The sequence below is a fragment of the Piliocolobus tephrosceles genome, chromosome 1 (assembly GCF_002776525.5).
Source record: "Piliocolobus tephrosceles isolate RC106 chromosome 1, ASM277652v3, whole genome shotgun sequence".
NCBI lineage: Eukaryota > Metazoa > Chordata > Mammalia > Primates > Cercopithecidae > Piliocolobus > Piliocolobus tephrosceles.
Genome location: NC_045434.1, coordinates 81,782,147 through 81,797,331, shown reverse-complemented (window position 1 = coordinate 81,797,331; position 15,185 = coordinate 81,782,147). Strand labels below are relative to the sequence as shown.

General features: G+C 37.9%; 1 protein-coding gene across 1 annotated transcript in view; it reads right to left on the bottom strand.

The window, feature by feature from the left end:
• DNAH14 (dynein axonemal heavy chain 14) overlaps positions 1-15,185 on the bottom strand; it is a 628,991-nt gene that overhangs the window by 522,720 nt on the left and 91,086 nt on the right. The window contains exons 15-16 of the mRNA XM_031935270.1: positions 9,176-9,342; positions 7,755-8,099 (exon numbers count right to left, since the gene is read on the bottom strand). Coding sequence (XP_031791130.1) covers positions 7,755-8,099; positions 9,176-9,342 — 512 coding nt within the window. The remainder of the gene's footprint in view (positions 1-7,754; positions 8,100-9,175; positions 9,343-15,185) is intronic.

The following is a 15,185-nucleotide window of genomic DNA, read 5'->3' as shown; positions in this document are numbered from 1 at the left end:
AAAACGATCTGTCTAGTTATTGTTGCTATAGATCAAATTTGTCTTGTCAAGTTTCATATATGAGTACATGGAATCACATAGTAGGTACTCCTTTGTGTCTGGCCTCTTTGGTTCAACATGTTTTTGATATTTATCCAAGTTGTTGCATGTAGTAGTTTGTTTTTGTTTTTTTGTTTTTTTTTTACTGCTGCATGCTATTCTAATATATGAATATATCAAATATATATCAAATTTTTCTTATCTGTTCACCTATTGATATACACTTGGATTGTTTTCAGGTTTTGGCAATTGCAAATAAAGCTTCTCTGACCACTTGGGTGCAAGTCTTTGTGTGGACTTGTTTTCATTTTTCATGGGTGAATAATGTGGAAAGGAACTGATGGATTAAATGGTGAGTATTTAACTTTAAAAGTAATTGCCAGTTTTCCAAAGTGACTGTACCATTTTGCATTATCACCTGCAATGTATGAAACTTCTAGTTTCTCCATACCTTTTTTAGCATCTGATATTGTCAGTATTTTAATTTTAGCCATTCCAATGGCTATATAGTGAATTGTCATTGGAGTTTTAATGTACATTTCCCTGAAGACTGTGATGTTTAGCACAGATTGTATCTATTTGTCATCTTCTTCCATTAAATGTCTGATCAAATACTTTGCACACTTTTTATTGGGTTGTCTTATATTTTTATTGGTACTTTGTCTTGTAAGAGGTCTTCCTTATGTATGATGGATACAAGTCCTTTGTTAGATACACAAAATCCCAAAGAGATTTTTCTCTCTTTAAAAATGTTACTCCATTGCCTTCTTTCTTACATAATTTCTCACCAGAAGTCTGTGAAATTTCTTATATTTCTGTTTCTCATTCTTTATCTTTTTTTGGGGAGGAGGTCTTGCTGCATTTACAATTTTCTCCTTTTCACTGGGTTTCAGTAATTTTTTTATGTTTTGGGCATTTTTTTCTTTTTTGTTTTCATTGGATTTCACTGAGCTCCTCAAATCTATTGGTTTATACTTTTCATCAAATTTGGAAACTATTTCATCATTTTTCAGATACCTTTTGTCTGTCCACCTTCTCCTTTCCCATGGAACTATAATTACACATATGATAGGTCACTTGGTATTATCCCACAGGCAACTGAGGCTCTGCTTTTGTTTAATTTCTTAGTCTTCTTTCCTCTCTGTACTTCCTTTGCAATTGATTCTATTTCTATTTTTTCAAGTTCAGATTTTTTTCTGCAGTGTCTAATCTCCTATTAATCTCATCAAGTTAAATTTTCATTTAGGATACAGTCAGCCCTCCATGTCTGTGGGTTTCGCATCCATGGATTCAACCAACCACAAATGGAAAGTGTTTTTAAAAAACAATTAAAAAATTAAAACAATAAAAAATATACAAAACAATACCATATAAAAATTAGTTACAGAGCATTTACATTGTATTTGGCATTAAAAGTAATCTAGAGGTGATTTAAAGTATACAGGAGGATGTGGGTAGGTTATATGTAAATACATGATTTACATAAGGGATTTGAGTATCTGTGGGTTTTGGTATCCTTGGAGCCCTGAAACCAATCCTCCACAAATACAAAGGGATGACTGTATTGTATTTTTCATCTCTTTAAGTTTTGCTATTTTGCTCTTTTTAAATATCTTTCATTTCTCTATTTGTTATGTTCATGTTTTCGTTTAAATACTTGTATATAAATATATAATCTGTTTTAGTGTCCTTTTCTGATAGCCCCACTTTGTCATTTCTGTTTCCATTGATTTTTTTTCTCTTAGTTGTAGGTCACATTTTACTGCTTCTGGGCATGTTTAGTAATTTCTGGTTGAAAACCAGGCATTGTCAATGTTGCATGTTATATATCTGATTTTGGCTGTTTTCATTTAAAGAGTGTTGTCTTTCATTTTTTCAGGTAATTAAATGCAGATCAATTTGATCTCTTTGAGGTCTATCTTTAATCTTTGGAAGGGTAGGTATAAAACAGACTTTCCTTTAGGGATAGTTGGCTCTATTGCTAAGGTTTACCCATTCGGGGTCCACACTGAATGCCTTGCACAATCACTGAGATCCTCCACTCTGGGCAGTCAGAACTTGGTGATTTCTAAAGATTGTTCTGCTTACAAGTACTGGTTCCAATTCATCTTTGTGAACTTTCACTCTATGAACATTCTGCCTACTAAGCAGAGTCACAGGACCCCAGGGGAGATTTCTGGGGCTTTTTATTTTCTTCATAGCTTCCTTCTTTATAGGACTCTGCCCTAAAAATTTCAGCCATTTCCTCAACTTATTGAGGCCAGTTCCCCCTCCCTGTACATATTTGTAGTCCAAAAACTATCCCCAGGCAGAAATCCTCTCTCTCACTTATTTCCCTTATTTCCAGAATCATAATCCTGTACTACCTGTTAATCAGTGTCTGAAGGTATTTATTTCTCTCTCTCTGTCTCCCCCTCTCTCTTTTTTTGAGAAATAGTCTTACTCTGTTGACCATGCTAGAGTGCAGTGGCATGATCAACTCACTGCAGCCTCAACTTCCTGGGATCAAGCCATCCTCCCACCTCAGCCTCCTGAGTAGCTGGGACCACAGGTGTGCACTATCGTGCCTGACTAGTTTTCTTGCATTTTTTGTAGAGATGAGTTTTCACTACATTGTCCAGACTAGTCTTGAACTCTTCAGCTCAAGCATTCCACCCACCTTGGCCTCCCAAATTGCTGACATTACAGAAGCATGAACCAATGTACCCCACCAGTATTTCTTAATTTTATTTAGTTGTTTATGGAAGGAGGTTAAGTTCAGTCTTTGTTTCTCCAGCATGGCTAGATCACAGATTTTGAACTTAGGCAGTCTCACATCATAATCAATGTTGTAAACATTATATTCTCATTCCTGTCTACATAGCTAAATGGATGAAGATGAACTTTCTGGGAGTATGTAATTTACGTGCTATATAAGGACTTTTAAAACAGAAAATACAACCAGGTGTGGTGGCTTGTGCCTATAATCCCAGCTATTCAGGAGGCTGAAAGGATCACTTGAGGCCAGGAGTTAGAGACCAGCCTGGGCAACATAACAGGATCCCATCTTAAAAAAAAAAAAAAAATCTAGCTATGGTGGCACATGCCCATAGTCCCAGCTACTCTGGAGGCCCAGGTGGGAGGATCACTTGAGTTTGAGGTTGCAGTAAGCTATGCTCACCATTGCACTATAGCCCCCCATCACTGAAAATAAAGAAATGACATACATCTATTTCAGTAATAGTCTAGAACTGAAAGTACTAAGCTATCTCAGTGAAGACTAACTGTTGAGTAGGGAGTGGGAGTTCGGTTGTTCCAACATCTCATTTCTGGAGAAGGGAAGAATTAGAAAGCAACACCATTGTTGAGATCTCATTTTATTGGCCTGAGGAAATGCTATGGAGGAATATGGCATCTTAGAGGATAAACGTTTTGTTTTCTCTTAATAGCAGATAAATACATTTTATTGTGAGAATCAGGAGAGGGAAGATTATCATTAAAGAAATTTAAGAGTAGAATAAAACTCCCAAAATCAACATAGTAAAAAAAAAAAGAGGGAGGTCACTGAAGATCAGCCAATCAATAGAGCAAAAATAAGGACAAAAACTTTAAGGAAAAAGTAAAATATAAGGTGAAATGGAAAAAAAGTGCATTAATTGTTATAAGTTAACTGATTTTTCTTTTTAAAGGATAATTATTAACTGAGTTATAAAACAAAATTCAGAATTACGCTATTTATAAGAAGCACACTTGAAGAGAATATAAAAAATAAAGCAATGGGCAAAAATTAACTTGGCAAATATACATACACAAAAGAAACAGAAGTAGTTTTTATTTATCAGGCAAGTTAAAAGTACTTTAAAGATTGTTATAATGTTTTGATAAACGACATGCTTTGTGAAGATGATTTAACAGTCATAAACTGGCCGGGTGTGGTGACTCATGCCTGCAATCCCAGCACTTTGGGAGGTAGAGGCGGGCAGCTCACGAGGTCAGGAGTTCAAGACCAGCCTGGCCAAGATGGTAAAACCCCATCTCTACTAAAAATACAAAAAAATTAGCTGGGCGTGGTGGCACACACCTATAATCCCAGCTACTCTGGAGGCTGAGGTAGAGAATTGCTTAAACCTGGAGGGGTGGAGGTTGCAGTGATCCAAGATCGCGCCACTGCACTCTAGCCTAGGCGACAGAGTGAGACTATGTCTCAAAAATAAATAAATAAATAAATAAATAAATAAATAGTCATAAACCATACAGTATAGAAGCTAACTATATATAGGAAAAACCACCAGAAATGCAAGAAGAAATTTATTTAAAGCATAATTATAATGAAAAGTTTTAAACAGATTTTCAGGATTTGTATATGTCTGTTACACAAAAAATAAATAAGGGTATAGAATAAATATGTAATATCCTAAAACTATTAATTTGTAAGAGTAGAACTTTATAGACAGTATTGTAATGACATAACTTAATTTTTCCTCCCACTTTTTGGGGTTTAAATGAAGAAAAGACCTTCAGATAAAATATACATCAATACCCAAGACTTTTCTGGTCACAAAGAGATAATAAAAGTCCTCTGGTCACTTTTAATTTTAAAAATCCATAATTTAAAAATCAAGTCCCTATGTATTAATAATAGTCAAGGCTCCAAAATGTATTTAAAATTAATGTCTGCAGTAGAGAAGGTGGGTATGTAATTAGCTGCTTTTGTATTTCTATGCCTTTTATTTATTCAATTACTTCCAGTTCCTAGCCACACCTTCTGACCCCTCCAGGGGTATAGTAGGAGACAGGGGGAGAGAGAAGAGGCAGAAATGTCTTTACTGCCTGCCACTGTCTGACCTGGCATTAACGTCTCTGAGCTGGGCAGATGTTTAGAGCTGACTCTGTCTCATGGGGAGCACTGACAGATTCCTCAGTGATTCTCCACTGGGAACCCCACAACTGTAATTTCCTGGTTCTTTAGGTTTCTGTTGTAGGTTCTCTTCTAGTCTCACTATACACATAAACAAGGGCATTGTCATTCACTCTGTTGATTTCAACAACCACTTGTTTCTGATCATTTAAATATATATATTTCCAGTGTAGATACTTTCTTGATACCCAGACATGTATATCTGGTTATCCCTACTTGAATATTATTATGCAATTTAACAAGTACTATGTTCCTCCTCCCAATAATTTGCATCACTGCCCACCCTGTTGCCCAACCCAAAACCTGAAAACATAATTAATTTTATCTTATTCCTCACATTCAGTCAACACCATATCCTCTTGATTCATCTCCTAGATATATCTCATATCTATATATTGCTCAGAGTCCTCATTGTTACTACACTGAATCAGGCTATCGTCACCTCTCCCCTAGATTGTGGAAACAGCTTTCCGCCTGTTTTGCCCGACTTCAATCTATTCTTCACATTGCAGCCAGAGGGTCCACACAAAAATGTAAATTACATCATGTCACTTCTCGGCTTAAAACCTCTCAATAATTCCCATAGTCTTAAGAATAATGTTCCAAGTGCCTGACATGGTTTACAAGGTCCTCTTCTCCGTTTCTTAGCTTCACCTCTTGCCAGTCACTTTTCACAGACTATATTCCCACCTAACTGGCTTCTTTCAGGTCTTCTTCAGGTATGGCTTGTTCTCTTTTGACATTTCACTTGCTGTCCCCATTTTCTGATGTCAGTTTCTGCTTGACGCCTACCCCAAACTTCATTTTCCTTCACCACTTTAGTAACAAATCCTGAGTTTGTTTGGGGTACCATGCTCCCAGTTAAAACACTACCATTCTCAGTCAGTCCTGCAGCTAGGTGAGGGCACATAATAAGTTCTAGTAAATAAAATAAAAGCAAAAGTGTAGGGGAACCTCTGGGAAATATCAAGTGGAACTGAGAAATTTTCTTTGCTGCCTTCTTCCATCCTGCTGCCTGGAATGAGGATATGACAACCAGTGCATGAGTATCATGCTCTAGGGAAGGCAGAGTGGTAAGCTAGAAGCATCCTATGTCCCTGATGGCTTCGTGAAGCCAGCCATACTAGCCCTATGTGGTCTGTTTTTCCACTAATTTTACCTGAGAGATAAATTAGTTTCATACTTGTGTAACCCACTGTTATCTTTTGTTTTCTGTCATATGCAACTGAATCTAAATTAAATCAACCTACTCCTGCAATATTCTGACCTTTCTTTTTTATTATACTTTAAGTTCTAGGGTACATGTGCATAACGTGCAGGTTTGTTACATATGTATACTTGTGCCATGTTGGTGTGCTGCACCCATCAACTCGTCAGCACCCATCAATTCATCATTTATATCAGGTATAACTCCCCAATGCAATCCCTCCCAAAATTGACAAATGGGATCTAATTAAACTAAAGAGCTTCTGCACAGCAAAAGAAACTACCATCAGAGTGAACAGGCAACCTACAGAATGGGAGAAAATTTTTGCAATCTACTCATCTGACAAAGGGCTAATTTCCAGAATCTACAAAGAACTCAAACAAATATACAAGAAAAAAACAAACAACCCCATCAAAAAGTGGGGAAAGTATATGAACAGACATTTCTCAAAAGAAGACATTCATACAGCCAACAGACACATGAAAAAATGCTCATCATCACTCGCCATCAGAGAAATGCAAATCAAAACCACAATGAGATACCATCTCACACCAGTTAGAATGGCAATCATTAAAAAATCAGGAAACAACAGGTGTTGGAGAGGATGTGGAGAAATAGGAACACTTTTACACTGTTGGTGGGATTGTAAACTATTCTGACCTTTCTTTCCAGTGTTTCCACACCATCTCCCATTGACTAGGTAACTCCCACTCCTCCTTTAGATGGTAAGACTTTTTCTAGCAAATTGTCTGTGATTGTTCACCTGGGTTATGTTAGGTATTTCAGCTAGCATATTCTTCTAGATTAGACTCTATTGAATCTATCCCTCTCACTATTATATTGCAGGGGCCTAGCACAATGCCTGGCACACAATCAATGCTCAACAAATATTTGTGGTCTGACTTAATAAATGAACAAATAGTAGGTATTATTATAAATTCATATCCTTAAACAGGTCTGAGGTACAGCTGAGGTTGCTTGTATGGACAATGGCTGGTCTATTAGGATCTAAGCTGTCCTACAAACTTATATGGATGATAGGTAGGAATAATTAACGAAGGGGCAGGTTATTTTGCTCCCAGATCTTCATACTTTCTCAGCTTGGGAATCTCCATAGAGTCTCCAAACCACTGTGGTCCCACAGGAGATCTGCCCACCCAGAATACTTCCTTAAAGAGGTCAGCCCTAATATACAGTAAAACTCCAATATTCATCTGTATTCAAAGACTTATCTTAGATACTCCATAGTATGATGAAGCTTACATTCTAATGGAATAGACGATCAACAAACAAATACACAACATAATGTCAGGTAGTAATGTATGTCATAAAGATAAAACAGGGAAAGAAGCAGGAAAGTGATATGGAATGCAATAGAAGTGGCAATCAGAGGTTTTTTGAGGAAGTGATATTTTATCAAAGACACAAACAAATGTAATACACATTAAAATTTTCTGAGGATAGTATTTATCATGCATATCTTCATTTTTTCAATTTTATCATACTCTGCATGTGACATCTGATATCATACATTCTCTAAGTATATATTTTAAATTTAAAATTTACTAATCTGAAACATTATTACACAATAAGAATTTTCAAACTACTTACTTCCAATAAATTTTTGTTCTTTTTTTCAATTACAGATCGCATGAGGGTGTGACTCATATGTATGACGTTGTCAATATACGGTAAGCATTCTGATTGATAATCGAGACTTACAACGTTGAAAATACCAATACGTTTCTCAATGGCCATATTCACAGTATGTCTAAAATAATTTCTGAATCTATTTAGAATAGCTTCAAATTCTTTTGAAGTTAATTCTCCCATAGATGATATTTTCATACTCATGATTTTGGCCTTTTCTACCATGGTACAATACTTTATAAATTTGCAGCTGTAAGCATTAACTAGGCCCATTGAATTACCAACAACAGTCAGGAGATTCACAATCTGTAAATAAGAATATTAAGATGTTAGAATTTTTATTTTTAGATTGAAAAATGGTTTGATACACTAATAGTTTCTGAGAAAATAAAATAATAGTGCTATGTGGAGTTTATTTTAAGAACCGCTATTAAAAATCTAAATATGTTGGAAACATAAGACTTTAAGAAATTTAGATGGCTTTCTAATATTTGGCTTTTACCTAAAGGCTTATTAGGCTATTTAACTTTATAATTAACATGTTATTTTTGAGCCATGTACTGGAGACACCAATCATTTATCCCCTTGCTTGTTACCCCGTTTTAGAGTACACTATGCTTAGCCCGAGAAAAGGCCAGTCCCCAACCCCTAGGCCGGAGAGCAGTGCCAGTCCATGATCCGTTAGGAACTATGCCACACAGCAGGAGGTGAGCAGTGGGTGAGTGAGCACTACTGCCTCAGGTCCACCTCCTGCCAGATCAGCCGTGGCATTAGATTCTCATAGGAGCTCGAACCCTATTGTGAACCGCACATGTGAGGGATCTAGGTTGTGCATCCTTTATGACAATCTAACTAATGCCTGATGATCTGAGGTAGAACAGTTTCATCCTGAAACCACCCCTCAGCTCCTGTCCATGGACAAACTGTATTCCACAAAACCAGCCCCGGTGCCAAATAGGTTAAGGGCAGCTGGTATATAGTATGTGACCTCACCCAATTCACCAAAGACGTAACTATTTAGATAGAGTAGAATCCTAAATCAAGCTAAGCCAATTAGATTCTCTTGTAAATTTGGACAAAAATACCCAGGTGATGCTAATGGAAAGAGTTCAGGCGTGGCAAGTCAACAACTGATGAATCTACATTACGAGGGAGCCATAAAAGAGAAAGCTTATTTTCACAGAAGTTGGAAAAATCACACAGAGGTGAGCAGTGATGACAGATCATGGGGAAAACAAATGGGGATATAAGCTGGGAATTATTTTCCAATTGCTATGAATAGGATATTCTAATTTTTCAATAAATTCATTTCATGTAAGAATTCAGTGGGTCTCTGCTCCTTAAAGTAAATATTCTCTAAAATGAACTGTTTTAAAACTTACTATATTTTGGTAGGCAGGATCCATTTCAAAAAGGATGTGACAATCTGGCCATCTGGTCTGCTCTGTATAATGTATTATGCTTCCTGTCTTATTAGGTAAATCCATTGTTGAAACCAAATCAATGAAGATAGACAGGTGAGGATCTTGGCAAAGAGGAGTAATTGTGGCTAAAACACATAATTTAAAAGTCAGTACTTCAGATATGCCATTGAAAGCAACACTTCAAAATTATCTATGACATTTAGAACTACTGAAATTGGGGGCTGATTTATTATGAAGGCTAGAAAACATTCTATACTTATAACTGGAATTTAAAAACAAGTGTAAAGATTTAGATTTAATATTATAGAAACAAAAGAGCCACTCACACATAACTGAGTGGAGGTGATGGGAGGCATGATTGAAACATAAACTGAAAATAAGTCATTCAGTTTACAAATATTTGACACGTATCTATTATGTGGAGAGTATTATACCATTACAAGGATACAAAAATCAGGAGACACAGCCTCAAGAGTTCACAGTCTAGCTGAACAATGGGATGTCCACAGGCCTAGATAGACAGATAGACAGATAGATAGATAAACAAACCTCAACCTATATCTCACACTTTATAAACAATTTCAACTCAAGATGAGTCATACACCTAAATATAAAACACAAATCCATAAATCATCAAGGAGAAAATATAGGAGAGAAAATCTGTGTGATTTGAGTAAGGCAAAAAGTTTTTAGAAACAAAACCAAAAGTATAACCCATAAAAGAAAAAAACCAATGAGCTGTACTTTATCAAAAGTAAGTAGTTAAGCTCTGTGAAAGAAAATGAAATGATAAGACACAGATTGGGAGAAAATCTCACACAGATTGTTTGCAAGTCATATATATGATAAAAGAATTATATTCAGAATATGTATAAAGACCTCTCACAAACCAACAATAAGAAAACAAAAACCCCAGTTGAAAAAAAATAGGTACTGGGTGTGGTGGCTCACGCCTGTAATCCCAGCACTTTGGGAGGCTGAGGCGGGTAGATCACAAGGTCAGGAGTTTAAGACTAACCTGGCCAAGATGGTGAAATCCTATCTCTACTAAAAATACAAAAAAAAAATTAGCTGGGCATGATGGTAGGCACCTGTAATCTCAGCTACTCAAGAGGTTGAGGCAGAGAATTGCTTGAACCTGGGAGGCGGAGGTTGCAGTGAGCTAAGATTGTGCCACTGCACTCCAGCATGGGTGACAAAGCGAGACTCCATCTCAAAAGAAAGAAAAAAAAAAAAAAAAGCAGGGGAGGTTCCAAGATGGCCAAATAGGAACAGCTCCAGTCTACAGTTCCCAGCGTGAGCGATGCAGAAGATGGGTGATTTCTGCATTTCCAACTGAGGTACTGGGTTCATCTCACTGGGGCTTGTCGGACAGTGGATGCAGCCCATGGAGCATAAGCTGAAGCAGGGCAGGGCATTGCCTCACCTGGGAAGCACAAGGGTAAGGGAATTCCCTTTCCCAGCCAAGGGAAGCTGTAACAGACGGTACCCGGAAAATCGGGACACTCCTACCCTAATACTGCGCTTTTCCAATGGTCTTAGCAAATGGAACACCAGGAGACTATATCCCGCTCCTGGCTCTGAGGGTCCCATGCCCACAGAGCCTTGCTCACTGCTAGCACAGCAGTCTGAGATCAAACTGCAAGGTGGCAGCGAGGCTGGGGGAGGGGCATCTGCCGTTACTGAGGCTTGAGTAGGTAAACAAAGCAGCTGGGAAACTCGAACTGGGTAGAGCCCACCACAGCTCAAAGAGGCTTGACTGTCTCTGTAGACTTCACCTCTGGGGGCAGGGCATAGCTAAACAAAAGCCAGTAGAAACTTCTGCAGACTTAAACGTCCCTGTCTGACAACTTTGAAGACAGTAGTGGTTCTCCCAAGGACTTTGACATCTGAGAACGGACAGACTGCCTCCTCAAGTGGGTCCCTGACCCCCAAGTAGCCTAACTGGGAGGCATCTCCCAGTAGTGGCCGACTGACACCTCATATGGCCGGGTGACTCTCTGAGATGAAGCTTCCAGAGGAAGGATCAGGTAGCAACATTTGCCGTCTGCCTTATTTGCTGTTCTGCAGCTTTTGCTGGTGATACCCAGGCAAACAGGGTCTAGAATGGACCTCCAGCAAACTCCAACAGACCTGCAGCTGAGGGTCCTGACTGTTAGAAGGAAAACTAACAAAGAGAAAGGACATCCACACCAAAATCCCATCTGTATGTCACCATCATCAAAGACCAAAGGTAGATAAAACCACAAAGATGGGGAGAAACCAGAGCAGAAAAGCTGAAAATTCTAAAAGTCAGAGCGCCTCTTCTCCTTCAAAGGAACACAGCTCCTCGCCAGCAATGGAACAAACCTGGACAGAGAATGACTTTGACAAGTTGATAGAAAAAGGCTTCAGACAATTGGTAATAACAAACTTCTCCGAACCAAAGGAAGATGTTCAAACCCATCGCAAAGAAGCTAAAAACCTTGAAAAAAGATTAGACAAATGGCTAACTAGAATAAACAGCACAGAGAGGACCTTAAATGACCTAATGGAGCTGAAAACCATGGCATGAGAACCATGTGACACATGAACAAACTTCAGAAGCCGATTCAATCACGTGGAAGAAAGGGTATCAGTGATTGCAGATCAAATGAATGAAATGAAACAAGAAGAGAAGTTTAGAGAAAAAACAGCAAAAAGAAACGAACAAAGCCGCCAAGAAATATGGAACGATGTGAAAAGACCAAATCTATATCTGATTGGTGTACCTGAAAGTGACGGGGAGAATGGAACCAAGTTGGAAAACACTCTTCAGGATATTATCCAGCAGAACTTCCCCAACCTAGCAAGGCAGGCCAACACTCAAATTCAGGAAATACAGAGAATGCCACAAAGATACTCCTCGAGAAGAGCAACTCCAAGACACATAATTGTCAGATTCACCAAAGTTGAAATGAAGTAAAAATTGTTAAGGGCAGCCAGAGAGAAAGGTCGGGTTACCCACAAAGGGAAGCTCATCAGACTAACAGCAGATCTCCTGGCAGAAACTCTATAAGCCAGAAGAGAGTGGGGACCAATATTCATCATTCTTAAAGAAAAGAATTTTAAACCCAGAATTTCATATCCAGCCAAACTAAGCTTCCTAAGTGAAGGAGAAATAAAAGCTACAGACAAGTAAATGCTGAGAGATTTTGTCACCACCAGGCCTGCCTTACGAGAGCTGCTGAAGGAAGCCCTAAACATGGAAAGGAACAACCGGTACCAGCCACTGCAAAAGCATGCCAAATTGTAAAGACCATCGATGCTAGGAAGAAACTGCATCAAATAATGAGCAAAATAACCAGCTAACATCATAATGACAGGATCAATTCATACATACCAATATTAACCTTAAACGTAAATGGGCTAAATGCTCCAATTAAAAGACACAGACTGGCAAACTGGATAAAAAGTCAAGACCCATCAGTGTGCTGTATTCAGGAGATCCATCTCACAGGCAGAGACACACATAGGCTCAAAATAAAGGGATGGAGGAAGATCTACAAAGCAAATGGAAAACAAAAAATGCAGGGGTTGCACTCCTAGTCCCTGATAAAACAGACTTTAAACCATCAAAGATCAAAAGAGACAAAGAAGGCCATTACATAATGGTAAAGGGATCAATTCAACAAGGAGAGCTAACTATCTTAAATATACATGAACCCAACACAGGAGCACGCAGATTCATAAAGCAAGTCCTTAGAGACCTACAAAGAGACTTAAGACTTCCACACAATAATAATGGGAGACTTTCACACCCCACTGTCAATATTAGACAGATCAAAGAGACAGAAAGTTAACAACAATATCCAGGAATTGTACTCAACTCTGCACCAAGCAGACCTAATAGACATCTACAGAACTCTCCACCCCAAATCAACAGAATATATATTCTTCTCAGCACCACATCACACTTATTCCAAAATTGACCACATAGTTGGAAGTAAAGCACTCTTCAGCAAATGTAAAAGAACAGAAATTATAACAAACTGTCTCTCAGACCACAGTGCAATCAAACTAGAACTCAGGATTAAGAAACTCACTCAAAACCGCTCAACTACATGGAAATTGAACAACCTGCTCAAAAATGACTACTGGGTACATAAGAAAACGAAGGCAGAAATAAAGATGTCCTTGGAAACCAACGAGAACAAAGACACAACATACCAGAATCTCTGGGACACATTTAAAGCAGTGTGTAGAGGGAAATTTATAGCACTAAATGCTCACAAGAGAAAGCAGGAAAGATCTAAAATTGACACCCTAACATCACAATTAAAAGAACTAGAGAATCAAGAGCAAACACATTCAAAAGCTAGCAGAAAGCAAGAAGTAACTAAGATCAGAGCAGAACTGAAGGAGATAGAGACACAAAAAAACCCGTCAAAAAATCAATGAAACCAGGAGCTGGTTTTTTGAAAAGATCAACAAAATTGAGAGACTGCTAGCAAGACTAATAAAGAAGAAAAGAGGGAAGAATCAAATAGATGCAATAAAAAATGATAAAGGGGATATCACCACCAATACCACAAAAATACAAACTATCGTCAGAGAAAACTATAAACACCTCTACGTAAAAAAACTAGAAAATCTAGAAGAAATGGATAAATTCCTGGACACATACACCCTCCCAAGACTAAACCCGGAAGAAGCTGAATCCCTGAATAGACCAATAACAGGTTCTGAAATTGAGGCAATAATTAATAGCCTACCAACCAAAAAAAGTTCAGGACCAGACAGATTCACAGCCGAACTCTACCAGAGGTACAAAGAGGAGCTGGTACGATTCCTTCTGAAACTATTTCAATCAATAGAAAAAGAAGGAATCTTCCCTAACTCATTTTATGAGGCCAACATCATCCTGATGCCAAAGCCTGGCAGGGACACAATAAAAAAAGAGAATTTTAGACCAATATCCCTGATGAATATCTATGCAAAAAATCTCAATAAAATACTGGCAAACCGAATCCAACAGCACATCAAAAAGCTTATCCACCATGATCAAGTGGGCTTCATCCCTGGGATGCAAGGCTGGTTCAACATTCGCAAATCAATAAATGTAATCTATCATATAAACAGAACCAAAGACAAAAAACACATGATTATCTCAATAGATGCAGAAAAGGCCTTTGACAAAATTCAACAGCCCTTCATGCTAAAAACACTCAATAAACTCGATATTGATGGAACATATCTCAAAATAATAAGAGCTATTTATGACAAACCCACAGTCAGCATCATACCGAATGGGCAAAAACTGGAAGCATTCCCTTTGAAAACTGGCACAAGACAGGGATGCCCTCTCTCACCACTCCTATTCAACATAGTGTTGGAAGTTCTGGCAAGGGCCATCAGGCAAGAGAAAGAAATAAAAGGTATTCAGTTAGGAAAAGAAGAAGTCAAATTGTCCCTGTTTGCAGATGACATGATTGTTTATTTAGAAAACCCCATCGTCTCAGCCCAAAATCTCCTTAAGCTGATAAGCAACTTCAGTACAGTCTCAGGATACAATATCAAAGTGCAAAAATCGCAAGCATTCCTATACACCAACAACAGACAAAGAGACAGCCAAATCATGAGTGAACTCCCATTCACAATTGCTTCAAAGAGAATAAAATACCTAGGAATCCAACTTACAAGGGATGTGAGGAACCTCTTCAAGGAGAACTACAAACCACTGCTCAGTGAAATAAAAGAGGATGCAAACAAATGGAAGAACATTTCATGCTCATGGATAGTAAGAATCAATATTGTGAAAATGGCCATACTGCCCAAGGTAATTTATAGATTCAATGCCATCCCCATTAAGCTACCAAGGACTTTCTTCACAGAATTGGAAAAAACTACTTTAAAGTTCATATGGAACCAAAAAAGAGCCTGCATTGCCAAGACAATCCTAAGCCAAAAAAAAAAAAAAAAAAAAAAAAAAAAAAAAAAAAAAAAAAAC